Genomic DNA, 27751 nt, shown 5'->3' with positions numbered 1-27751 from the left:
AGGCTGGCTGTGGTTGCTTTGATGTTTTTCAAGCTGGGAAGGACTATCTCACCTCAGAGTGGCTCTCGGCCACAGATGGGGAGCACGGCAGCTCAGGAGAGTGCCGATCACAGGCAATTTTGTGAAATGGGCCTGGAAAGGAAGCGGTCTTACAACTTTATGCCACTTACCTTCATGACACACAGAAATGCTTCTCTAAACCATTCTACTTATTCATGCTGACAAGGCCTCCCTCTCCCTCAGCCCCAGGCCATCCCGCCGTCCAGCGCAGGGGTTGAGACACAACTAACAGCTGTCCTCTTTAGTGTGCCTACTGTGGGAGGCGACGACATGCCTAACGGGTGTCGGTATCCAGTGAACGGCAGCGGCCCCCGTGAACTATCGCCATGTTCTCCGTGACGGTGGGCAGCCACTCAAAAGCACACAGAAGCCTGCAGTGGTAGCTTCAGGAAGACAGAAATAAAAAGGTTGATGCCCCCATACTTTGCTGATCCAGGGAAAAATTACAGTCAGCCATGGTTTTATCTTCTGTTCCCACGTTAAGCGACCCTGTTGCTGGCTGGCCCTGCAGACATGGGGAATGTCCCGAGTGCTATATACACAGGAAGAATGGTGGCTATTCATCTGAGTCCGTAGCTGCCTTAATGAATGACCTTGGGCACTGCTCTGCATTTCACTGTCCTGGAAAAAGCTATATGTCACAACTCCTGGACGTGACGAAATGAGTCTTCAGGTTGGTAAGGAAAGGGATGCAGGTGCTCATTGTGAGGACGAAGACGGTGACGGCAACGGTAAGAAGAGAGAAACACGGGGCACACGCATGCTTGGTCTGCAGCTCTCTCTTCTCTGCTTCATCTGCTGCCCCCGCCCCCCGCACCTGAAGACCTTCCTGCTGTGTGCTTCTGAATTTCAGGGGACCGAAGTCCAATAAGTCAGTTCCAGGACAGCTCCTGGGTTTATCATTCTTTTCATCTATCACAGCAATAAAGTCCAGTGCCCCTACCTTGACCTGAACTACCAGGGTCTCAACAACAACAAAAAATAGAACTGAAGGTCATGTTTCTTTAATGTGCTTTCTTTTTACTTTTCTGAACCCTAGTAAAAGATTTAAGCTTGTATCTATCAAATGACAGCAGTGTATAGAATTCATAATGCTGAAGCAAGAAAATATATTTGGACTTCTACGCAGAAGAAGGTCCAAGGCTCTGAAACAGGAGGTGGGTGAGGATTCTGTCCGACAGGTTATGGAATGGCCTTGATTGATAATTTGACTGAGGCAGTGCCTGGAACACCAGAATATTGCCCACTATGGGAAAGTTTAGTCTCAAAGTGAGTAGGACTTTCAACATTGATAGGAGACAGGGGATCTTAAAATTCCCAGGGCTGGGCTCTTCCTTGTACTCTGCCCGTCCATGAACCACAGGACCACAGAGGCAAGAAGGCTGGGTTATCACCTCGGTACTGGCAGTAACCACCCAGGTGACCGCGAGCAAGTTAACTCACCTTCCCAGGTGCCGATTTCCTCATCCATAAACAGAGAGGTTTGGACCAGATGAGTTCTGAGACCTGTGATTTCTCTCTTTTGACTTCTCAACCCCATCCCTCCACCCCAACATTTAAAATATAAACAAAGAGGCTCTTGCCCTACGTGTAGGACCTCCCTCTCCTTCATCCTAAACATGGCCGGGTAAAGTGACTTATTGTTTAGCCCATGACTGTTGTCACCATTCAAAATCCATCACAAGGGCTCAAGGACGGTGAGACTTCTCAGCTGTGGCCCCTCATCTGATGGTGACGGCATGACAGCAGAAAGTAATTTCTCCTAACCCAAACCAATGGAGCTGTGACTGCAGGCAAAATGATTTCAAGGAGCGGCCCGCGAAGAGAGCAGGGAGATCCCTGCAGCCCCTGTTGATCACCAACACCTCACGCACTGGTGTGTTATTAAGTACAGTCACGCTTAATCAGGGCCGACAGCCTCATCCTCCCGGGGCCGCGAGGACAAGACAGGAGGGCAACATCCACTCCACGGGAGAGGTCAAGAGACCACGCAGGAGGCAAGAGGCCCTGCGCGTGAATGCTATCACCACACCCCTGAGGAGGGAAGCAGAATGCCATGGTCATTAGGAAACATCTCCACCGGACGCTCCTGGCCAGGCAAAGACCCACTCCCAGCCCTCCTCTTGTCACAAAAGTCTGAACAAGGCTGGGACAGACCCCTCCTCCGCAGACACACGCCCACCAACAATCCTGGCAATCCTTCCCAGTCACACAGAACTCGTTCCTGGAAATCAGATCCTTTCACACACTACCACCGGCATTCCTGAGATGTCTTTCATCGCACTGGGCGGCTGGAGCAGCTCAAGTCCAGAGGCTCACGTTCCTTTTATGAGTTGCATGTGACAGAGGCTAGTGGCCAAAGCTCGGGGCGAGGAGGCGGGCAGCCCGGTTCTAGAATCAGTGGTGGGGCCGACTCACTGTGTGACCAATGGCTACCCACTTCCCTGGGCCCCTTCCTTCCCCAACTATGCAGTGGAGTCAATACCGGCCCTACAAAGACAGTGAGAGGAAAAAAGGAAAATCTGGCAGAGTGACCTGGGTCATTCAGAGTTAAGGAGCTCTCCACACCCAAATGACAAGGGCAGGAGAATCTTACTGCAAATAGATCTTGGAGAACAAGGTTACTCCTTGTTATGCAACTTCCTGATGGGAAGCAGTAAAATGGAGTGGTTAAGAGTCAGACTCTCAGCGTTCAGTTCTACTTACTATGACTTATGTCCCTTAAGCTTCTGTTTTCCCATCTGGAAAATGAAGAGCGTAAGAGTACCTATCTCACACGCCTGCCGGAGGAATGAAAGGAGGTTAACTCACATAAAGGGTTTAGAAGAGTGGCAGGCACACAGCAGGTAACCAAGGTAGATGATTCCCTGCGGAGCCAGAGCCTGAGTAACCCGGAGTACCAGACGACTAGCAGGGGCTCGGTTCGCTTCCCGCAATCTTCGCTGTCTGGCTGTGATGAGAGCCTAGGAGGAGAACCACGCTGGCCATATGCGTGAGCGACCTGTGTGAGGATCCACAGACCCAGAATCATGGTCGTGCTGGGGCGAGGACGGGGGCCTCCACCGGGACAGCAAAGACGCCTGACCCCTATTCTCAACCGACAGAAGAGACAGCTCTGGTCCCCAGGGTGAACGCGAAGGGAAGGGTGACAACCACACAAGGAGCCTGTCATGGGGAACAGGCCCTGGGTGCCCACACGGGGGCCACGGTGTGATCTGAACAGCAGTATCCCCAGGCCCTGACAGAGCAAGGAGCTCATTGGAGGATTTTCTACACTATGATCAACACGAAGGCTCTGGAGAACAGTCAGCAGACCTCCCGACTGACCTCCGAGCTCCAAAAACATCCCTGCAGGACACATCCCCTCAGGGCATGGAGTCCCCCCCCCCCCCACTTCATAAGTATTTCTGTGACTGGCCAATTAAAACCCTTTCTCAAGCTAACTACGACCTCCCCAGACCAGAGTGCTTTATGAAAAAGTAAATCACTGTCTCCCGACCAGGGTCAGTGTCCCTTGCCCTCCCCCCATCTGCTGGCTTTCCTGCACAACTCACTTCTCCTGACCGGCCCTTCCGTCCATGGTTCGGCAGCGGGGGGCCTCACAGGCTGTCTGGGCACCACTGTCAGCTGCGTGGCTGCAGGCCAGCAAAGGGCCTGAGAACCCACTCCACCGAGAGTTACCGTCTCAGGAGGTGAGGGGAAAAGGAACACGGAAAATAGAAGAGCCAGAGATCCGAAAGAGCTCCGAGAGCTAGGAAACGTGGGAAAAGCCCAACTGAGAGGGAGCCAGGCGACCACTCTTTGTCACTGGGTAAGAACTTAATTCTGAGCTTCGCCTCGAGGTCAGAGTCCCAGTGGGCACTTCTGTCCGACTCAGGTTTTGGCAGAAGGACGGGACGACCCCACTGTGTTTGGATCACTCCGTTAGATCTGTTGCAAAGCAAACATAATGAACGATACCCTTTACCGAGGTTTTCCTCGGCTCAGAATTCTCTCCTTCTGCCCGGCTCCCTGACACTGGCCAGTGCCTCTCCACGGGACCGTGGGCAAGTCATTTCATCTCTCTGAGCTTCAATTTAGTCATCTGAGAAACCGGGGGTGAAAATGACCTGTCTTAACTTCTTCAGAGAAGTTTTAGAAGGATCAAGCAAGATTAAATATTAAAGTCCCTGGTAAATTATAATGTGCCATGTGTAGCTCTAATAAATCCCAAGGCCCACGTGGTCCAGTCTCTGGACAGACCTGACGGCGGATGGACAGTTGGGCACTCAAAAGGAATTAAAAGGGGATTGTAGTCTTCAGTTGCACCTGTCAAACCACATTACGGATGATCCAATTCTTAATTCTCAGAACACTTTGCATTTCCCAGATCCCCTGCACCTCAAAGCTGTAAAAGAGACTTTCACCGTCCCAAGGCCGCCATGCTCATCCACAGCCCCGCTGGTGTTTCTCTCTCCCCCTCTCCCTCCTCCTCTTCCTATTAGTTCTTCAATATGCGGCTCGACTTAGCCCCACTTATACATTTTCGCTCCACTGTGCTATCATCTAGAAGTCTGGCAACTTGCGCATTTTCCTTCCACCTTTCCAGTTCTAGCTCCTTCCATCCAAATTCCATGATTTGCATTAAAAAGGCTGGGAACAGGTGGCCCAGGGCACCAATCTCCTTAGAGGAAGACGCTACATCAGCAAAGCAGAATTCTCCTTGTGGAGCCAAGGTGGGGGGACGGGACACCCAGATTAGTGACTCGTGACTCTGTTGTGTATTATTCTGATGAGGCCCACTTGACAAGGTCCCTACAAGTCTGTTAAAGATGCTTTACAGTATACGATGTCATACGGCATCAAAGAAGGGGTACGCAGGAAGGGATCTGGAAGTCGTCCTCACAGAAAGCTGTGCTCGGTGGTCTGTGGACAGAGCAGCAGACGTGTAAGGAATCTTAGAGGGATAAATAGTTTTCCGAAATCCCTTCTGCAGAAAAATAGTTCCTAGGCTATTACACAGATTACGAGGCAAAAACATGATCCCGTGGCTGAATCAGTTCTACAAAATGCTGGGTTAAACAGCGTTACAGGGGTTTCTTGAACTTTAGGACTTCCCAGCCAATTCAAGGAGAGTACTTTTAACATGGAATGTTTTGGATGGCAAATATTTTCCAGGAGACGTTTTAGGAAACCCTGCTTTTGACTCTCCTCTTTGTTTTATAGACAAGGAAGCTGAGACCTGCAGGGGATAGTGGCCCACATAACATCTCTCAGAGCTCTAGTAGAGAGGGAGGGGCTAGACCCCAGGTTTCTAACCCCAATTCTGGGTTAAATTCCTGGAGAAATGACAGAAAAAGCATCTACCAAATTGCCAAAGTTGCATTTATTCAATTTTCAAGGTTACGACCCCAAAATAACCACCCAGGACAACCGGCCTCGCACAGAGTCTACACTAGACTCTGCCTGTCATGACTTGTAGACCCCGATCGATAGACAAAATTACAATGAAAGGTCACTCAAGTCAGTGGCCGTGCTTCTTGCCTACCACACACCAAGGGGAGCATCACTCCTGGTACGATCTACCTGTCCTATTCCGGAGCCCTCATGAGCCCTCATCCGATGGCTGGGACCTCTCCAGTTGTCCGCATGTCACGGAATATAAAGCTGAGACGAAACTGAAGGGGAATTTCATTACACAGGGGCACCACCAGACGGCTCGCCAGGCTCCCCCACGTGGCGCACGCACACAGCCACCTCGAGTCTTGCCTAACGACAGGGGATGGGTCAATGTTGGGGAGGGGGGCTACTCTGGTTTCCTCAGAGGAAAATGAAAAATGACCAGTGACTGCCCATTTACCTTCTTCTTGGATTTAAAGACGTTACACCTGAAGGTATTGCTGGCACCGTCTCGAGCGATATAGCTGAAGATCTTCAAGTCTTGGGAATCATGAGACACATAGAAGATCCTATAGAGAGAGCAACAGAAAAATGCACCGAAGGTGGCATTAGGTTCGTTGAAGGGCACGCTGAAGACAGAGCTCGCTTCTTCCTGTGAAAGAAGGCGGCACTTTCAACAGGTTCCAGACACTCCCCTGAGTGAGCTCCGGATTCAGAAGCGAGGGCATGGGTGGGACACGGACCCCACACTCCTACTAGGCAGCAAATCTGTGCTGGTGACTTGTGTGTTACAAAGAAAAAAATTGTCGCCATCCCTATCAGAGCAATAAATCTGCATCCTACCCGTGGAAATGTCGGCATGTTTCCAGATACCTGTTCGTGGTTCTCTCCAAATGAGGACAGTCACGGAACCAGCAAGGCCGGCCCCACTGGGGGAGAGGAAGATACTCTGTTGCATTATCGAGCCCCTCCGTGGTAGTGACTTCACTTCCCGTCCCCCTCTGGCAGGCCCACGGCCTCCATGCGCTCACTCCGTGGTTCCCTAGTCCCCCCGCGTGCGCGCTGTGGGCCGGGCGCTCTCCCGGCAGCAGGAGGACAAAGAAAGGCGCTCAATCCACAGAGCTCGCCTGCAGGAGATCTCAATAAGCAAACAATATGAGTGCTCTGAGGAAAAAGAGGCAGAAGAACAAGGGGCAGAGCATCCGACAGAGTGGCAGGGGGAGGGCCTCACGGAGGGGCAGAGGCCTGAGCGGGAGGGAACCTCTCATGGAACCACCTGGGCGACACCACTGCAGAAGTGGGAACCTCTCCCGCGAAAGCCCTGCGGCATTCAGAAGGTGCTGGAAGCGTTCGAGGAACGGCCAGAGGTCAGGGTGGCTTCAGTGGAGTGCGTGTGCTCGGTGACAGGGTCACGGAAGCAGCCAGAGGCCAGCACACAGGGGCCCTGGAAGGTCACAGCATGTACTCCAGGTGAGAAGAGAAACCACTGGGGGCTTCTGAGCAGAGGACTCACTTCCTGATGCTCTTTTCTGGCTGCTGGGGGCAAGAGAGGAGGGGAGGGAAGGCTGCAGAAAGGAGGAATGTTGTAAGCAAGGCCCCAGTGGCGCAGTCTGAAGGGGGCCTAGGACAGGGTGCCATGGGATCGGCCAGGTCTGAGTGCTGTCAGCATGGGGCGGGGGAGGGAAGAATTGGGGGCACATCCGTGGGACCGCAACTCTGCCACTGACTGCAGCAAGCCACGTAATCCCCAGAGGCTGGCACCTCTCAGACGGGACAATTAATAGCAACACCTGGCCGGGTTACCGGGAAGATACGATCATGAGGAAAGTGCCTTTGTACTTCTTACCAATACGGTCTCTCAGTAGCCTTGTTACTGAGATTCCCACCAAAGACCCCAAGGAGCCTAGAAGGGACATTCAGAAGAAAGGTGGACACAGAGAATCCTGGCAGGAAACCCAAGTTCACCTCGGAGACCCCATTCTCCGGCTCACTGGGGTGGAAGTCACGTCAGTACCTCTCACGTGCCCACCAACTGTGAACGATGCAGACGAGAGGTGGGTCTGCTTGTTGAATGCGGCTTCTGAGAAAGAGAAGGGATGTGGAAGGGACCGCCAACCACTACACCTCGGCACCTCCTGCCTGAGACCCAGCGCCCCCCACCCCGGCAATCCTTTCAGATGTCTCCCGCTGAACGTCTCTGAAGCTTCTCAAATTTATCGTGCCCCCCCACCACTGAATTAATCAATGTCCTTATATTACCCCAAGCAAACGAGGCCTTCCTTCTCCCAAGCCCCATCTGGACAAGGGGCCCCAGATCCACTCAAGCCAGAAGCCTGAGGTGCATCCACGACTCCCTCCCTTGTTCTCCATTATCTGTTGCTCATGACCCCGTTCTTTGCAGCCCATTCCCTCAACACGGCTTGGAAATGTATTTTCGTCTTCTTTTCCACAGTACTGCCTTAGTTCACAGATCCTTCTTTTTTCACCTGGAATTTTGCAACCTGTCTAGCATCTCTTTCCGCTTCCCAGCTCCCCTATGGCCAGCCCATTCTCTACCTTGCTAGCAAAGTGGTATTTTTAAAAACACAAACTACATCTCATTATTTCCCTCTAAAAACCTCACAAAGGCTTCCTACCGCCCTCCGAACAAGTCCAAGCTCCTCCGCACAGCTACCTTCCTGCTTTCGTCTCTCGCCGGAGTCCTGACCTACACAGTCCTTCAGAACCAGTCTCACACACCTACCTGCCTTTGCCACTGCTGTGACAGCCTTGGTACCCTTCAAGGCTCGGTTCAGACACACTTCCTGCCTACTCCACCCCCCAGACTGGAGCTGCTGACCCCCCTGGGGCTCCCCATTACCACAGCACCTCCCTTATACTACGACGACATTTATGTTAGAGCTCCTTGAAGTTTTCCAAAGGACCACATCCTGGTGTCCGCAGTGCCAGCATGGTAATGAGCACGCAGAAGGTTCCTAATGCCAGCTGACGAGGGAGGGAGGTGCCGTCATTAGGGAGCATCTGTGATGTGGTCTGTCTGGTTTTCCACTCCTCCCCTTGCTCCCCCCAACCGAGGAAGTAAGGTCAGTTAGTTCAGCTGAATCATACATAAAACTGCTTCCATTTTTGAGTTTTTAATTACTACACAACGCCCTAAGGACTGAGAGCTGGATTTAAAACTGACAGGGCAGAAATGAAGGCCGAGCGGCTTGCCAACAGGACACGGAGACCAGGAAGGTGGCCAGGAAAGGCAGCAAGGAAAGCTAACCTTCCCTTGATGGACAAAGCACCCTTCCAGCAAATACGAGGACAGCCGTGTGTGGATACAGTCCCTGGGGACTGGGGTTTTCTGGAGGTGGTGCTATGTTCTGAGTTCAGCAAAGTAACATGTCATTATTAAAGATAACCCCCCCAAAAAAAAAAGGAAAAAAAGAAAAAGTAGCGTCTAGCAAACCAAAAAAGTCAGCCAGTCAGAGCTTAGAAAAGTGTCCACCAACACAGTCAAAGCAGCAGAAAGTTTTTCCAAGTGACCTCATTCACCAACAAATGAACACGTCAACAAATTAAGGCCTCAGGTGCAAAACTCCATATTCCAAGAACCCTTATTTCTCCCTACCCTGGTTTTCTTGTGTGTGTGTGTGTGTGTGTGTGTGTGTGTGTGTGTGTGTGTGTTGGGGGTGGGGGAGGGGAGGACACCAACACGCGTGTTCCACAGAATAAGGAAAGATTTTCTTCCCCTTCTTTATCCTCATGTCTGGTGCAGTTTTGATGCTGCTTCCAAAAAGTATCTCCGTTTTCTCAACTTTCCGTATAATTACCTCAGGTGGGATACGAGTAGTTCATATACTGTAATATAGTGGTTCATTTTACTGTAATAATGATTACTAGGGTTTTGTTAGGTTTTGTTCCCCCTTCAGTTTTCTTGTTTTTATTTTCAAACATGCACAGAATTACAATTTTCACCTGTTCATGGAACTGTTACACTTCAAAGCTATAGCAATAAACTCTTCTACGGATCGTTCTATCCATAAATCTACCATAAATGGCTGAACTAGAAACGGTATCTTGGAGAAACTGGATTTGGGGCTTATCTGAAAATTCAGGTTCACCGAGGGATAAAGAACCACCAGACCCACCACCAACACCCCCTTTCCTTAACTATTAAAGTAAACTTGTTTCTCTCAAGAGCACAGGAAAAAAACAGTATCACGAAGGCACCTTGTGTGGTCATCAGGCCCAGTTCCAACCCGGGGTCCCCGCCCCTCAGGATTTGTCAGTGAAGGGCCATTCACTCCCCCAATGGAGAACTCCCTTTCGGGAGCTTCTCGTTTACTTGGGCATTTCTGCTTATGTTGACTAGAAATCTGCCAACAGGAACCCAGTGGAGGGAAATGGCTGAAAATGCTGGCCCTGGTGTGGGACAGACCTGGATCTCAGGCCCAGGCTCAGCCACTGACTGGCGGGAGATCCTGGCCATTATCTCCCTGAGGTTCCTCGCCAGCGAAACGGGGGTGGTCACGGTGCTGCACCTCACCCCCGGGGTCTGGAGGAGGAATGCACACACGAGGGGAGCTTCTAGCAGCAGGTGGTTAGAGAACAGTAACTGCTCTTTTTTTTTTTTTTAAGATTTTATTTATTTATTTATTTGACAGAGATAGAGACAGCCAGCGAGAGAGGGAACACAAGCAGGGGGAGTGGGAGAGGAAGAAGCAGGCCCACAACGGAGGAGCCTGATGTGGGACTCGATCCCAGAACGCCGGGATCATGCCCTGAGCCGAAGGCAGACGCCTAACCGCTGCGCCACCCAGGCGCCCCAGAGAACAGTAACTGCTCTTATCCCCTCGATATCACTGCCCTACTTCCACCCTTTGGGGCTTCAGAGAACAAGGCTAATCCTCCTTCCAAAGGGCAACCTTCTGAATATGTGGAAACCACCGCCATGCTTCTGTTTACTGCCCTCGTTGTTAACGTGACGCGCTACGTCTCCTTCCAATAGTTCTGGCACGGGCCCGCGTCCATCACTTACCGCTCCGCCAGGCTTGCGCTGAGGGCTGTGGAAGCTCTGGGTTCAAGTCGTAGCTTTTCCACTTCCCAGCTGTTGACCTCAGGCCAACTACCCCATTGACATAACCTTTTGCCTCCTCACTTAAATTGGTATATTAACCACCTCTTCAAGGCATGAAGTATGAGAACACACACACCCACACTTCACACAATGCCCGGCACGTGGCGAGTTGCTTGCTCAGTAAACAGGAGTTCCCTCTTCCTTGTGAACCTTTTCTGGACATACCCCAACTCTCCAGTGACTCTTTCCAAGGATGCAGAACTCAATCACGTTCTGGGCATCTCTGAGTGTGGTTTTTTATTTCGTGACAGCATCTCGCCACTGCCTCACACCGTGGTCAACTCAGACAGTCGAAGCCGATTCACACGACCGCTCGCAAGGTGGACTTCTTCAGCACACCCGGGTCATCGGTCTGCTTAATGATCTCTTCGACGAGTTCACTGGTGTGTCCCTGGACCCAGACTTTCCTCCTCCCTAAAAAGTGGGATGGAATGTCGTATCCTGGCCATCTTCTCCCATCTCATTCATTAGGACCCCAGGACCCAAGTGCCCGAGGCCCAGACACACTTAAAGGAGGGACACCTTTTTCCTTGCAGTTTTCAAACATGGTTTTGTAAGTCACCTATGTTCTAGCGTTTCCAGTTTGAAGATCAGATAGTTCTCCACCGAAGAAAAGAGAAGGAGAGAGAGGTAGGAAAAGGGAATCCGTACACGTAGAGAGAGGCTTGGGAGCTTCTTGTCCCGTGTCACCGTCCCCTGTGCTATTTCTCTCATCCTCAGCCTTTTCCGAGAGCCCACTGCACCCAGGAGCTCCATCCATCAGGGCTGCTCCTTTGCACTCACACCGGCTTTTAAGCTCTGCCTGCCACACTGAGTACTTTTAAGGATCACTACGTAAAACCTGGGGAGCCACCATGACTTTTCTCCACGGGCTCACCTTTCTGGGACCAACTGGAATCACGTTGCACTTCTGTCCTCAAGTCTCATCCCTTCCTGCCTCTCAGTCTCCTGGTTACTCTGTCACCATCCTTCTCTCTGACAGTACGACCTCGAAACCTGCATGGCTCCCCGCCCTCACCTCAGTGGGGACCGCCTGCTGACTTTGGAATCTACTGGCTACAGAGAATGTCAAAAGTCACGAGCCAGGTGTCCTGAGTCTACGTACACGCTGGCCCCCCACAAGACCCACAGAGAGGGAGCCCCACACACGGGCCCCACAGCCTCCCGGGAGGGTCTCACTAGCTGGCCTGGGGCCTGCCACAGCCCAAAGCACAGAACCCCAAGGCTTGGGCAAATTGAGAGTGGGTGAGACAGTGGATGGGCAAATATTCCGTAACCCATGAAGTGCTGTAGACATACTTTTAATACTTTTGTGAACCTGCAAGTGAAAGAACAAAGAGAAATCATCACTGGTCCCCTCACATCACCATGAGTGGGGCTGGGGCCTTGAGGTCTCAGAGTTGTGGGCATTCCTAACCCAAAAGACACCCGCAAGGACAAAGAGGAAGGAACCGTGACTGGAAAGATAAGCTACCAACTAACTTGCAGATGGCAGAGACAAAACCTGATGGGATTTTTTTTTAAGATTTTATTTTTGAGTCATTTCCACACCCAGTGTGGGGCCCGAACCTATAACCCCAGGATCAAGAGTAGCACGCTCCACCAACCGAGCCAGCCAGGGGCCCCCAGTGGGGTCTTCTCAAGGCCAAACCTCCAGGAAAGAACAAAGCGCAAGGTGGAAAGTGCAGGAGACCGACACCAGGACCGCCCTGCTGTGTCAGACCAGCTGAGGACGGCAAGGTCCTGGGAAAATCCCCTGCGACTCCCCCTGCAGGAGCAAGGACGCCCTCAGGCAGCCAGCTGCCCTCCCCCAAATGAATGCATTATCCTCCGAGGGCCTGGGGGCAGTTTTAGGAGAGGTGGTAGTTTGGAGGGGGCCCCCAGTGCTTTGCTAACAGAACCCCATGAGGATCTAGAGCAGCGAGCGCCCCCCGCCCCGCCCCTGCATCTCGCCCGAGGACTGGTGTGTCTGTGCCCACCAGCCCTGCTGCATGCACACGCGTCCACACTCCTGTCCCTGCTTGTCACATTTTTTCCATGACTCTTAGTTGTAATTGAATCTTTAGATAAAATCGACCTTCATGGTGATCATTTTTCTCTCTTACTACTGCTTTGGTCTGATTATCTTTTCCTCCCGCTGCATTCCCGGGGCTCTTTATCACTTCGGCTGGTTTTCTTCTATTAGAAGTTCCTTCCATTTCTGTCTTCTTCATCCCTCATTTTAGCCACTCCTGACGTGAGGCCAGCCTCCCTCAGACGGTTCCTCAGGCTGCTCTCTGGCGTGAGGGGACGGCGATGAGCTCATGAGCTGGTCCCACAGTCCCTCGTGGAACTGGTCTGCTTACTTTACAGCTGTCCCTGGTGCTGGGACGCATCACGTCCCATGGTCTTCACAGACCTGCACCCCAACAGCGTGGTCTGGGGGAAGCCAGGGGTCCCCGGCTAGGAGACACCCTGAGAGACCATCAAGCCCATGCACGCAACTGCAGGCAGAGAAATGCAAACACTGGAGCCATTTCTAAGGTTCCTTCAAGGAAGAAAAGTACACAAACGTCTCAATCATCACTGTGATCTACGGCATACTTAGGGTAAGAGATGAGGACCAGCCGAGTCAGGCGAAGCCACATCTCTCTTCTGAAAGTCAATGAAGGCACCCACGCGGCCTACCCCAGCAGTGAATGCATGGGTTCATCTCACTGCTGTTAGGAAGTCCGTTCTTCTGTCCCCCTACAATCTCCCTGCTTTACCTGAGTCCACCACAAACCGTCACACGGCACTTTTTTTTTTTTTAATGATTTTTTATTATATTATGTTAGTCATCATACAGTACATCCCCGGTTTCCGATATAAAGTTCGATGATTCATTAGTTGCGTATAACACACAGCGCACCATGCAATGCGTGCCCTCCTTATTACCCATCACCGGTCTATCCCATTCCCCCACCCCCCTCCCCTCTGAGGCCCTCAGTTTGTTTCTCAGAGTCCATAGTCTCTCATGTTTCATTCCCCCTTCTGATTACCCCCCCTTTCTTTATCCCTTTCTTCCCCTACCGATCATCCTAGTTCTTATGTTCCATAGATGAGAGAAATCATATGATAGTTGTCTTTCTCTGCTTGATTTATTTCGCTTAGCATTATCTCCTCCAGTGCCGTCCATGTTGCTGCAAATGTTGAGAACGCGTTCTTTCTGATAGCTGAGTAATATTCCATTGTATATATGGACCACAACTTCTTAATCCAGTCATCTGTTGAAGGGCATCTCGGCTCCTTCCACGATTTAGCTATTGTGGACATTGCTGCTATGAACATTGGGGTGCATATGGCCCTTCTCTTCACTACGTCTGTATCTTTGGGGTAAACACCCAGTAGTGCAATGGCTAGGTCATAGGGTAGCTCAATTTTTAACTTTTTAAGGGACCTCCACACTGTTTTCCAGAGTGGCTGTACCAACTTGCATTCCCACCAACAATGTAGGAGGGATCCCCTTTCTCCACATCCTCTCCAACAATTGTTGTTTCTTGCACACAGCACTTTCTAAATGCCGAGGACTTTGATAAGCTAATTTCCTCTGGTTCGGTACCTGATTGATAGGCAAAACTCAGGCCAGTGTCCCTCACCAAAAATCCCTTCCTAGGCTTCCAGGCTAACTTCTCCTCAATGCTGGTGACTTCTCCCAAACTGCTGTCACCTGCTGTCGGCACTCAAACACCTAGCTTTTCCCGGGCTGCCAATTCTTGCTCCTCTCCTCCTGTGTCTGTTACCCGGGTTTACGCGTTCAAATGTTCGCGTCTTTGAGGGTCCGCTCATCCTTCCCACACTTCTAAGGGCACTTGGGCTTCCTGAAGACTCCTGCTCAGAGACACCACTCTCCTTCCAGAGCCCGAGAGCAGAGCGCAAAGGGGAGCTCCATTGCCTGGGGTGTGCTGGGGGGGGGGCCTCACCTACAAAGCTGTGTCTTCCTCTCCTTCCCCACGAACAGCTGATCCCCTTGCTTTTGAGACAGGGAGCACTGCCCTTCTTCAAGCACTGTGTGGAGAGACGGGTTAGGCGATGGGTCTTCCAATGCAAAATGAATCATAATCAGAAGTTCACACCCTTCCTTCCCCATGTCCCTGTGCACCTTGAGGTCCCCTTGATTTCCTGGAACAACAGGACTGAGAGAACAGAGCCACAGGCCTCAGTGGAGGCTACTCAAAGTAACTTAAGGCTCCAACTCCCAGGGGCGCCTGGGTGGCTCAGTCGGTGAAGCATCTGCCTTGGGCTCAGGTAGTGATCTCTGGGTCCGGGGATCGAGGCCACATTGGGCTTCCAGCTCAGCGGGGAGCCTGCTTCTCCCTCTGCCTCTGCCCCTCCCCCTGCTTGTACTCTGTCTCTCTCTCTCTCTCAAATGAATAAGAAATCTTAAAAAAACAACAACAACAACAACAAAAGACTCCAACCCATAGTTCCCTCAATTGTGAAATGGCACCAGAAGAGGCTCACAGGATTGTCACGAGAATCAAATGGAAGGATTTATGCACAGCGCCTGGCTCCAAAAACCTCCATTAAATTGATCAGAGTATTTGCTAATCTACTGTGTGTCCTCCACGTCCCAGGCGGTGCTCTAATCACTTGATATGTAAAAAGTCAATGAGCCCTCACAACATCTCATGAGGTTGGTGCTATTACTACCCTCCTTTCAGAGAGGAGGGAACAGAAGTGTTGCCCAACTTTCTCCAGGTCACACAGCCAGCTAGCAGGTGCCTGTATTTGTTTCCTGGGGCTGTCGTAAGCAAGTACTACATCTAGAGGATTTAAAACAACCAAAATTCACTCTCTCACAGTTCGGGCGGGCAGGGGTCAGAAATCAAGGCGTTGGCCAAGTTAGACCTGCTAGAGGTTCCGAGGGAGGGTCCCTTCCACGCCTCTCTCCCGGCTTCCGGTGGCTGCAGGCGATCCCGGCTGCTCTCTGGCTTTCTACCCACAGCACGTCTGCTGCCTCCAGCTTCACACATGGCCGCTCTCTTTGTGCGTCCTCTGGGTTTCTTTCTCCAAATCCCCCTCTTCTTGTGAGGACACCAGTCCATAGATTCAGTGTCCTGGTCCATCCACTGTGACCCCACCTTAACTCAATTACATCTGCAAAGTCCCTCCTGCCAGACAAGGTCACGGTCACGGGTATCAAGGGTTACGACTTGGACTTCTCTTTTTGAGGGGACACAATTCGACCCACGACGGTCTCTGAGCCAGAATCCAGACCCCAGCCGTCCTAGTCTACATGACCTGCTTGTCCGCATCGCTGATTGTGAACTGTCAGATATCGTCTGAATATTAGATTGTCATGATTACTGTTATCTCTCGACCCAGCTAGAAGGTGGCGGCATGGCACACTGAGGCCACCTAGGCACTCTGAACTTGCTTACTCCAGTTATTTTCCCAAGCCCTTAATGCCTTCACAGGGTCTCAATGGTGCCTATAAATTCATTCTCACGTGGGTAAGATTTTCAGTGGACACTCGGGGGAGAGGGGCTTGGTTTCTCTGCTATCCCCGACTACCCACCTTCCACCCAAGTTTCTTCAAATAGACCAACCCAGGAATACTATAAATGCTCACCCTAGTTTTTCCAAAGGCAGTCGGTCCTCAAATGACCCACCCGGAGCTTCCTGGGACTCATCCCATGACACACTCTGTCCTCTGCTCTAATCCACTCCCTCCCCCTGTCACTTGCTTGCCTCATGGAAACCCCGTGTGCCTGACGGGAAACGAGGGGAGGGCACCCACTTCCCTTCCAGGGCTCAGAGTGCCTGGCTGGCACGACCAGGTGCTTTTCTTTCTCTGATTGCTCCGACCTGCTTCCCGATCCTACATCAGAGAAGGTCTGAATCACAGCTTGCTTGAAGGCACTTCCTCTCAGGACTCGAGGACAAGAGAACATGGTGCTGCGGCAGGTGTCAACACCGCTACCCTTCACACACACCCCAGAACAATCTGTCCTAGGACAGCTCCCTCTCAATCATGATCTAGTGTCTTTTTTTTTTTTAATTATACAGAACCACGTATCTTTACTTCCAAGCCACAAACAGACCTTGGAACAAAAGGTGGGGGGGGGGGGGAGAATGGATACATCCTTGATCTCATTTCAATTTCTAATCACTTCTTAACATTCTTCTGTTTTCACTTTGGAAGTTTGGGGAAGGGGTAGGTTGGGAGGCTTGAGGAAGCCAGGTACAAGGGTTGGGAGTTGGGAGAAGGTTGTAAAGACTGTCCTGGCTTGAGATTTCTTTTGTTCCTGCTGTGTAATGCCCCAAGTTCTCTCTTCTTGGCTGTCTCCCCACGACCGAAGAGCAGCTGCTGAGGGAGTATCGTGCCCTGGGGGTGGGTCGGCATAACTTGAATCTAAGAGATGCATGTCTTACTCTACCTACTCCCTCCCCAGCCCAGAGGCAGCACGGAGCCCGGTCCAGAGCCTGTTCTTGAGGAGCTCCCAGGGCTCCACAGTGGGGAGAGCACAGACCGTGGAGCAGAGCCCCGGGGAGTGTGGGACTCAGAGCCCGCCTGCTCCTGGGAAGGGTGCATGAGGGAGCTGTCGTCTGAGCAGCACCCTGAATATGTGGGAGGTGGCAGGGATGATGGGGGAACGCTTCAGGCTGGGGCCTGGCACAAAACAGTAATTGGAGTCATCCAAGGTGAGTTTACTAAGGGACTATTTACAAAGGTGGGGGCAGAGTGCAGGGAAAACGGAGGACAGTGAGGGAGCCCCCAAGGCCCGCGGCTGCCAGAACCCAGAGACAGAACCGTGTGCCAGCTGGCAGGAGCCCTCATGACGGGGAGGCAGCCCACTGATGGTACACACAGGCCAGCTTCTGTGGGCACTTAGCCTGGTGGGGAGCAGATCTGGACGAGCAAAGGAAAGCTAGCCATCAGACGGAGGAAGGGAAACTGCACAGAGAAAGGCATGGAGTCAAAGAAAAGCTGGGGTGGCAGCTGGGTGACTCAGTCGGTTAAGCATCTGACTCTTGTTTCGTCTCAGGTTGTGACTGAGCCCTCTGTCGGGCTCTGTGCTGAGCATGGAGCCTGCTTGGGATTCTCTCTCTCCTTCCCCCTCTGCCCCTCCCCACTTGCACACATGCTCTCTTAAAAAAAAAATGGGGGCACAGAGTCATGAAATAGCACGGTGTGCTCTGGCACCAAGAACACAGCACATGCAAGGGACCAGCAGGCGACGAGGGCAGAGGGAGGTCAGGACCCACTGCGCAGAGCCCAGCTGTCACCTCGTGCGCTTATGGCACTGATGGGGACCTACGCAGGGGAGTGACATAGTTGGTAGTCACAGTGGTGAGAGGACGGACTGCAGGAGGACGTGAACAGAAGAAGGGAGGCCAAAGAGAAGCTACTACAATATGGAAGGTGTGGAAGAAGAGGAAGAATCTGGAGTGGGGGCTTGTCAGGCAGAAGAGCCAGACTCCAATCTCTGTCTTGCTGCTTCCAATCGTGAGACACTGGGTGAGGCTTCTAATGGTCAAGTTTCATTTTCTCATCCACAGACATACAAACAGTCATGATAGCTGGACTGGGTGAGTCAGGGGCCAAGCACAGGGCAGGGGGACTTGGGCAGTGCACAGCCTGTGCAACCAGACTGGTGGGCCTGAAGTCCAGGCAAGAAAAGCTGAAGGTCTAACTAAGACAGCAGCAGTGACGATGGTAGCAGGGCATGGATTCCAGAGCCATTTCTCTGGACGTGAGGATGAGGAGGGAGAGGGAGAAGATCCTGAGTTGGGCGGACTAAACGCTAACCAGATCATGGGACACAGATGCAGGAGAAGCTGAGGGCACAGGGAAGTGGTGCAGTGTTCTGCACGTGTCAACGCTGAGGGGCCACCAAAGCATTCAGATGGCCCTGCCTGTGAAACAAGCAGGAAGAAGCAATCGGGAGAGATGCCCAGAGTTAGCAACCAGCACGCAGAGGACGACTGCAGCCACGGGAAACAGGAGATCCCACCCCAAGTAGCAGGTAGAGAAAGAAGAGAATTCTCAGGCTCACCGAGAATCCTGTTAATAGTACTGATTGAAACAAAGGGTAGAACAGGGGGAGTCATTAAAACAAAACAAAACAAAACAAAAAAACAAAACAAAACAAAACAAAACAAAAAAACCAGCAGGAAGAGACCAGGAGGTAAGAAGCGGAAGGTAAGAAACCACCACGGAAGTGCGGGAGGAGAGTCTCCAGAAGGAGGGCAGGTCCACGGCGTTCAGGGCTCCAGAGAGACGGAAGGGGATGAGGCTGCAGAGCGAGCCAGGGGTCAGCACGTCAGACATCCCTGGTGACCACTGGCAAGGGCAGAAGCCCGAATATAACGAGCTGAGCAGCGAGCAGGAGTTTTGGAAATACACACAAGAAGAGCAATTATCCCCAAGAGTCTGGCAGGGAAAGGACATGGTAAGAAGGGAGGCTCTGGGAGCACCTTCTCTTTTTAGGATGGCAAAAGCTGAGCCTATTTATAGGCTAAAAAAGGAAGAAACAAAACAGAAATAGCCCCAAGATCCAGGGGGAAACAGGGAAAACGAGGTCTCAAGATCCAGACAAGAAGGCCGGGGACGGGGTCCGGGTGCAGAGCCTGCCTGGCAGGAGTCACAAGGTTCACTCCGAGGCTGCCAGGGGTGGGCCAGGCCTGCCCCGGCTTGTCTCCCCCTCCTTCTGCGGCAGGGCACCCTGGCGGCCTTCGCTGGGCCGGGCCGAGGCGTCCTGATGTGTGCGTAGGAGTCGCCTCTGGCTGAGGCAAGGGCTCGGGCTCCGGCTCGGGAAGATTTTTTTAGTCAAGCGTCCTGGTTAAAGCCAAGGCTGTTCTAACAGCTCCCACCTGCATTTTCCCTGCCAGTTAATTCCCTCCCTTCCTACAGGGCAAGGACACCTACCAGAGATGTGACATGGATCCAAAGGAAAGCGCATGTGGCCAAAGTCTACGGCCGTCTTCTTAGAGGCGAGATGGGCACTAATTCATGCGGGGCGGGGGCTCCCAGAAATTCACAGGGTGGCGAGGGTGGGAGGCCCGGCCAGGGGCGGGGCAGGTTCTCCTGGGACCTGGTTTATGAGCACTCGAAGTTCCTCTCTCGCATTGAGCTTGTCAAATTCCTCTTCGTCAGCTATGGCAACTGACAGGCTTAATTGTTTCCTGAGGGCTTTGTCCTTCCCATCAGTGAACAAAGGCAATTGGGAGGGATTTGGATTTAGCTCTTTCGGTATTAAAAACAAAACAAAACAAAACACCAAAAAACTTTTTACAAACCTATAGAGGCTTGTGTTTACATATGTGCACACACATGCCCACGTGTGTGCGTGCACACGTATCTGTTTTCATCCGTGTTTGGGTGTAAGGATTGCAGAGCGGATCAGACCACTGGCCCGCTGCCTGGATGGCCCCTCCAGGAAGGAAATGCACCTGCGATACCCCACCTCCAGCAGTCAGGACCCCCTAACAATTCAGTCAGTGCTAACGGAAGACGATGGGCAGCGATGGGCTCGCGTGCAGCTGGTGCCCATCAGGAGTTCTCTTCAGTGGCTCTTCTTGCTCGTCCCCTCCAAAAACCCGTTTATTGAGGCCATTACTGAACCCAAGATGAACACACCCAGTTTACCATGGTTTCGTTCCTCCCATCCACCCTCGGATGGTTATAACTTATCAGTAAAAATGGCAACTGGACAAGACATAAAGTCAAAGACCAAGGTAATGCATAGAAATGCCCCTCCAGCAAAGAGCGAAGTGCACAGCAGTGACATGGGACAGGGCTGGCGTCTCTAGCCAACTTGAGGAAGGAGAGTCTATTTTCAAAGGCAGCCGTGGCTTTGTGGTGAATCCCACAGCACGCTTGGCTTGCTCCCTGAGCAGAGCTGAGCAAGGTCACGTGACTTCTGGCTCCTCGGTGTTCCCAAATGCAAGGCTGGCCTTTTGAACAGTCATCTGTGTGCTCATTACTATCTTCTACGAGAACATATGTTCGTGATGTTAAGGTTCATATTTTTTATCCCCTTCCCCAAATACCTTCACATACAGGTGACATTCAGTGCTCAAAAAATGTCTGCAGGTTGGCTGGTTGGTTGGTTGGTTCATTCATCCATCAGTCCATCCATCCATCCATCCATCCATCCATCCATCCATCCATCCATCCCATCAATCCATCCATCCCATCAATCCTAGATAAAAGTCCACAGAATAAATGTACCCACCTCCTGGGAATTTTGCAAAGATTTAACAAGAAACCAATTCAATTGAATAAATATGTACTAAGCACAATTATGTGCAGGACAGCAGTCACGGGGACATAAAGAGGAGTAAGTTGTAGCTCCTAATACGAATGAGAAGACGGAGAAATGACTACACTACTAGGATGAGCTTCAGGATTATACAGCCTTGGGGTCCAAAGAAGAAACGGAAATCAGATCCTCACTCTGGGAGCGGGGTTGAAAGCAGGAAAGGATTCCTGGTGGATGTTGTAAACCTTGGAATTCTTATTCAAGAACTTGACAGCCAGGTTACCAGACCCAGAAGACTTGACCAACCCTGGTGTGATCATGACTGCTACCAGCCACTGGGAAAGGCTGCAACCTCCCCACAGGGGCTTCTCAGCGTCTATCAGTAAAGGCCGTGGGGACTTGCAGACAACCTAGCTTTTCGCATCCCATATTTCCTGAGCTCTACGCATAACCCTCTGGACCTCCCAGCCATCCTCATCTCCGTGACTTGCTGTCTGCGCTAGCAGAAAAGCAGCCCAGGCTCACAACTGGCTGTACTCTTCTTAGCAGTGTGGCATGACCTCCTCCTAACTGTGCCAGGATGCAAGAGGGACAGGGCCCAACACACAGTGTCTAGACTGGTCCAAGTGACCACGGTGGGATGAGCTGGGACAGTGTCCAACTACGATCCTAGACACCACCTATTAGGGCTCATCAGACGCTGGCTACAGCTCCAGACCCAGAGCAATCTTTACCTGCCTTTGGAGTGAAGGTTGGTCACACAATGGGCCCTCCATCCCAGTGTCAGACACAGGCCCTACACCAACTCTCCCATATCCATGTGAATCCCGAAACACTTAGGGTACCATAAAGGCTCGTCCTACGCAAACCTTCTCCCTTTACGGGATATGAAACCCACCAACAGGGGACTGGTTTGTTCTGAAGACAGCGGCTCCTCTGAACAAGATGCAAATGCCTCATGGGCCGACAAAATAAATTCCATCATTGAAACACTAAATTATTAAGCAAGTGAGATTTTTCCCCCTCCTCCTACAGAAAGGCATCCAATGATAAATCTTCCCGGCTTGAGAAGCGAAACATTCAAAGATAACTTACAACGATTATTGGCCCCAGCAGGTCTTACCCTGGAAATGATAAACCACAGGACTCTGAGGTCCATGAAGTGCCCACAAACTCAAAATTCGGCGAGTACGTACATGACTGCACTGTTCTAGGGGGAGGATCCAGATTCATCACCTTCTCAGAAGTATCTGTGTCCTGCAAAAGGTCAAGACCATCCTATGGAGGCCTGGGCCAGTGTCTACCTGGTAGCAGCGAAAGGAGTCAAGGGAAGGGGTGCTGGCTCTACTCTGCACATGTTCTCCCATCGCACCCTCTTCCATGCTCTGCAAATTCCCTATCTTGGATTCCCTGTATGCACATGAGGGGGAGAAAAGGAAACAGTGGTGGAGTTTCAAAGTAAGCAGTTACTTAGAAGTAGAACTGGGACCAGGCCTGGTTTCTCTGCTCCCCCTGGTTCCTCCTCCACGGGGTGATTCCCTCCCCGGTAGACAGCGTTTAACTACGTGAAGTTTTCTAAAGTTGGCCTAATTGGATTTTCCATCATTCATGTAAAAGATGTTCTCTAAGGCCTGGCACAGAGACACCAGGCCAGGGGTTTACCTTTGCTCATGCTGGTGGCTCTTCAGTTTTCTGCTATTCACTACCTACCAGCTCTGTGATTCAGGCCACCAAGATAGGCAGAGGATACGGCCACCAAGAAAATAAGGAAGCTTAATGGCCGTCTGAAGCGAACATGTTAGTACAAACGAGTGGCTCCAGCCGGCTCCTGCTTTGTCACGTAGTATTTATGGAGCACCTACCGTGTAGAAAGGACCCTTCCAGGCACTCGGGATACAGCTCTGCACAAAACATGTGGTTCCGATTTTCACACTTACCGTTACCATGACACAATTTTTCATTCTTCCGCCATGATTGAATTTATTTCTTTTTAAAGATCTTATTTATTTGTCAGAGAGAGAAAGCACAAGCAGGGGGAGCGGCAGGCAGAGGGAGAAGCAGACTCCCCACTGAACCAGGAGCCTGATGCGGGACTCGATCCCAGGGTCCCATGACCCGAGCCGAAGGCAGACGCTTTACCGACTGAGCCACCCAGGGGCCCCACTTCCTATGTGACTACTGAGACTTCCCAAGCTCCAGGGACGTTGCCAAGCCCACGACGAGGTCCTCAGAACCTGCTTCCAAGGGAAGATAAAGGATGGGAACAGATAAAGGAGGCACAGGACTATGTAGGATGGAGAGCAAAGGCAGGCAGAGACCCCGAAATACGAGGAGAAAGGGAAGGCGGGGGAGGGGTGGCACTGGAAGCAGTAGGAAGCGTGCGGGGTCTGGAGAGGTGGCGCGAGAGCCCGTAAACACAGAGCACCGGCTCTGCCAAGCGCTGGAAATCAAAGTCAGACCGCGAGGAACTGCAGAGTGATGGGCACTGGGCCCTGGGAGGAAGCCGAGGGTTGACAGATGTGCTCTGCACGGGGCAGCAGGGTTCAGGGAGGTTATTTCAGGACGGAAGGGAGAACATATTGGCAGGGAGAGACGGGGAAGCTGGTGAAGGGCTAGCCACTGCCCACGGTGAAGACACAAGCACAGCCACGTCCAGAACACAGGAGGGCAGGGCACAGAGCCACGGTGGGCAATGACCCGGAACATGGGGGTCACCTGGGGAGAGGGAGGGCGTACAGAGCCCACAAGTAGAAACGGGTGAGGAGGATTTGGCTCAGAGCGGAATTAATACCAGGAGAGAATAAGGAACGGCAGAGCAGCCCTGGGGAACGAACTGAGGCCAGATAGCATGAATGATACGCTCTTTCCCCTCTTAGTTCATAAGTGTCTCCAAGCGGAAAATTGAGTGATTCCTACTCATGCATATGTATGAAGAGGCACTGTCTATGGAAGGTTCTGGCACTAGAGGGAATAAAAGCATCATCTCTCCACGAAACATGACTCGCTGCAGGGATGGATACTCCCATGCCTCAGACAGGCTGGCCCAGAAAAGACAGGAGAAGTCGCGGAGAGATCTGAAAGCCGGGCTGCCCCCGATCTCTGGTTACGAGACTAGCAAGGGCCCTTCAGGAACCTCACGTGCTGGGAGGCTGGCGGAGGCTCGATCTCACAAACATACGGAAGATGCAGACAGTCACCCTGTCCTTGTGGGTCACGGGGTGCAAATGAGACCGAGGCTTATGAGCATCCAGCTCTGTTCCTCTCCTCTGACCTGCCAGGAAGGACTCCGGGACCGGGCCCCCTGCCATGCTCCAGTGACGACGGAGCGAAGGGAACGCATGCCGGCTCTGAGGTGGGGACTTGGCAGTGCGGAGGTCAGGAGGGAGGGAGGCTGGAGCGTGGCATCGTCTCTAGCAGGGCGGTCTTGATCTGACTTTGCGGGGACAGCCCGGAGGCTGGAGAGGCACCTTTAAGAATCCTGAGAGATTTTTGGCTCCAGAAAACGACAGTGTACGTAATTACTACATATTCTCTCGTCTCTCCTAATTATGGGATTCCACCTATGTATTACAGGTTACGGCAGTATCTGATTCCATTAAAAAAATAACGCTTCAAAATCATACAGTTTTAAAACCTTCTATTTTAATCCCCATGGGACCTCGTCCTTCTGCCTTCATAGGGGCATTATCTCTTTCAAAAATGTAAAGTTGTTTGGTTTCCACTGCTCATTTCCATTGTCCTTGTATACTCTTTCAGCCCTAGAGGGCTGTTCAGATTTTTTTTTTTTTTTGGAGAGGGAGGGAAGGAGAGAGAGAGTTGGGGGGGCAGAAGGAGAGAATCTTATTTTACTTTTTAAAAAAGATTTATCTATTTCAAAGAGAGCATGCATGGCAGGGAGGGGCAAAAGGAGAGAGAGAATCTCAAGTGGACTCCCCGCTGAGCAGAGAGCCCGACTGGGGCTCAATCTCAGGACCCTAAGATCATGATGTGAGTGGAAATCAAAAGTCAAGATACTTAACCAACAGAGCCACCCAGGCGCTCCAAGAGTGCTCTTTACATTTTAAAGATACTGTTTTGTTACAGCTGAATAATTCCAATTCTTCTATTTGAATCACTGTGTGAGTTCTGTCTTCTGATCGGACCCAGACTGATTAACCACTGTTTTCCTCGGTGTCTACACAGCAAACAATACACACCAGGGTTCTCCATGCATCCTTTCCTCCCTTCCCCAGTTAGCCCTCAATAATTGATCTCTGACTTGCTCAAAATCAAAGCATGGCTCAACATGGAGGGCCCCAAACCAGAACACACGTCTCCTAATGTCTGATCTCAGCAACTGCTTGCATGTTAATTAATGACATTTCTGAGGACTAGCTGGACACCCTATGAGGACCCTACCTGCTTTGATCATTTACACTCAAAACCAGAGAACTACTTCCAGCCTGGCTCCTAAACACTTCAGGTCAAGTAACTTACTTCCTTTGGTTAAAAAGAAGGATTTTCATTTGCATGTCTGGCCCCTAGAATCAGAAATCTTTGTGGGACTGATAATTCTTTCAGCGCCCAGTAAGACTGAGCAGAAACCAAGGCAGGGGAACTGAATTTCAAAGGCACAGTGACCTCTATAATGGTATGAGTACTCTGGGGCTGTTTCTTAACTTAAAAAAAAAAAAAAAGCCATTGAACCAGAAAGGGTAAGGTAAGCATGCTAACCAAGGAAGTGAAATGTGAAATAAGGAGAAATTAAACATGAAGCCTTCATTTTTCAGGCCTAGTCCTGTCCTGTTCAACAGCCTTAGCATGTCAGGGACTTGGATGAAAATGCTCTTATTCAAGTTACACTTCACCGAAAGCTCAGAGGGACAGTATAGCTGTCACAACCCGGCGTGATGGCTTTACCCAGGTCAGCTCTGCTCAGCTAAAACTCAGCATCCCTTCCCTGCAGAGCTGCGGCGTAGGACTGCTCACAAGAGAAACCCGTGTGGGATCTGGGAGGCGGAACGGAGCAGGAAGAAGCGGACATCAGGGTACCAGTCAGCCACGGTTGGCCTCGCTCTGCTGTGCTCCATATCCGGCTCCCCCTCATGCCCGCCAGCCCTGCTGAACGCCCTCAGAGCCAGGCGCCCGATCAGAAGCTTCTCAGCTAAGTAGGAGCAGCAGCCAGAAGAGTCAACAGCCTTCCACAGATGTCTGCACCTGCCCTGAGATTCTGCTCTGGCACATGGACTGGCAGCCTGCAAACCGATGTACCAGCCACACCGGGGCTGGCAAAGGACTCCTCTCAGGTCTTGTCTGGACCTTGTGCTTCTCGGCTCCTGTGGCAACGGTGGAGATCCAAATCCAATTATTTCCTCAGGACTAAACACTCCCTGTTGCCTACTGAACTCTGATTCACAAAACATCAAACACTCTGAATAATGGGTTCAAGTGAATTTTATCTAATGTAACAATGATATATGTAAATTCTTGTATGTAGGCTGAGAAATAAAATAGTGAAAACTGCAGAAATAATGAGTAAAAAATCTGGATTATTCCATTTTTTTTTTTTTAAATGTGTGTGCCTGAACATCGTAGCACAGTGAACATATGGTAAAAGTTCTCATTGCTTTTGAAATACTTTAAGTGCACCTGTGACCAAAAATTAGTTTAAAAGTCCAATTTTTACTTACACACACACACGCACAAATCTGGCTTGAAGGCCATTACATAATCCTAAGGAATCTGGACAATAAATCCACCATGACCTAGGTAGGACCTAACACAGTCTGTTAAATAAGCAAAATACAGGTGCCTGAGTGGCTCAGCCGTTAAGCATCTGCCTTCTGTTCAGGTCATGATCTCAGGGTCCTGGGATCGAGCCCCTCGTTGAGCTCCCTGCTCACTGGGGAGTCTGCTTCTCCCTCTGACTCTGCTGTTTCCCCCTGCTTCTGCTCTCTGTCAAATAAATAAATAAAATCTTAAAAAAAAATAAGCAAAATACAGTATGATTTCATTCTTTAAAAATAAATGCAAAACTCCCCATCATAAGGGTAAGATTATGTCTCTACATCTTACACTGATAAGACCGCATCTGGGATCCTGTATTAAATTCTAATATATCTTAAGAGGAAATAATGTATCCTGAATTAGGAAGTCTAGGGAAAAGATATAATGAAGGATGGCTTCAGGAACGTCAGGGAAATAAGATCTACATATCTGTGGCTCCAGACAGGACAGCCAGGGTCAATGGACAAGACGCCCGTAAACACCGTGAGGAGCATGGCCACAGCCTATCAGCACAGGGGACAGAGGCGTCCTGCAATGCCGGGGCGGGGGGGGGGGGGGAGCGCAGGACCACATGCCTGCCACAGTGCTCTCAACCTCGTAAGATCCCATGACTTTAGAGGTCGCCTGGGGCTTGGGGAGAGGGAATAAGGGGTCCTCGCTGAAGGGCAGAAAGCTCCTATTAAGAACAATGAGAAGGTTCTGGAAGGTGGTGACGGCTGCCTAACTCCACGTGATGAATGCCACTCATGTGTACGCCTAAAATTATTAAAATGGTGAATTTTACATTTCACCACAATAAAAAAAAAACCCCACGATTCTATTATTCAACGGGAGAGATGCAAAAAATTTAAATTTAAAATTTGAGCTAATAAGAGAGGACCCCGTTACTGATGTGGTAAAGGCATTTCTCTTGGATAGGAAGAATGTACCGCACCACAAAGGAGCTTTCTGAAAGCAAATGCCAGAGTAATCGCGTCTCATAAAAGCCATCCGCAATTATGTATTCTGCGGCAATGCCAGTCAATCACACCAGAGGGGTTCCTTAAGCGCAGAAAAGGGCCCCAAGAAAAGCTCATTTGTGAATGTTACCATATTATCTTGATGATAAATGCTCTTATTGATGATGAAATGAGACATACAGTTTAGAATAAAGTCCTCTTTCATTGACTCAAAACACACAGATGTACAAATT

General features: G+C 51.0%; 1 protein-coding gene across 5 annotated transcripts in view; it reads right to left on the bottom strand.

Annotated features, from left to right (window-relative positions):
- C2H1orf226 (chromosome 2 C1orf226 homolog) overlaps positions 1–27751 on the bottom strand; it is a 267134-nt gene that overhangs the window by 37463 nt on the left and 201920 nt on the right. For all 5 annotated transcript variants that reach the window (XM_045809709.2, XM_045809706.2, XM_045809708.2 and 2 more), the window contains one exon: positions 5900–6008. In XM_045809709.2, the coding sequence (XP_045665665.2) occupies positions 5900–6008 (109 nt within the window). The remainder of the gene's footprint in view (positions 1–5899; positions 6009–27751) is intronic.

Source organism: Ursus americanus, chromosome 2 (genome assembly GCF_024610735.1).
Source record: "Ursus americanus isolate L20-20 chromosome 2, mUrsAme1.1.p, whole genome shotgun sequence".
NCBI lineage: Eukaryota > Metazoa > Chordata > Mammalia > Carnivora > Ursidae > Ursus > Ursus americanus.
This window is presented reverse-complemented; position numbering and strand designations above follow the sequence as displayed.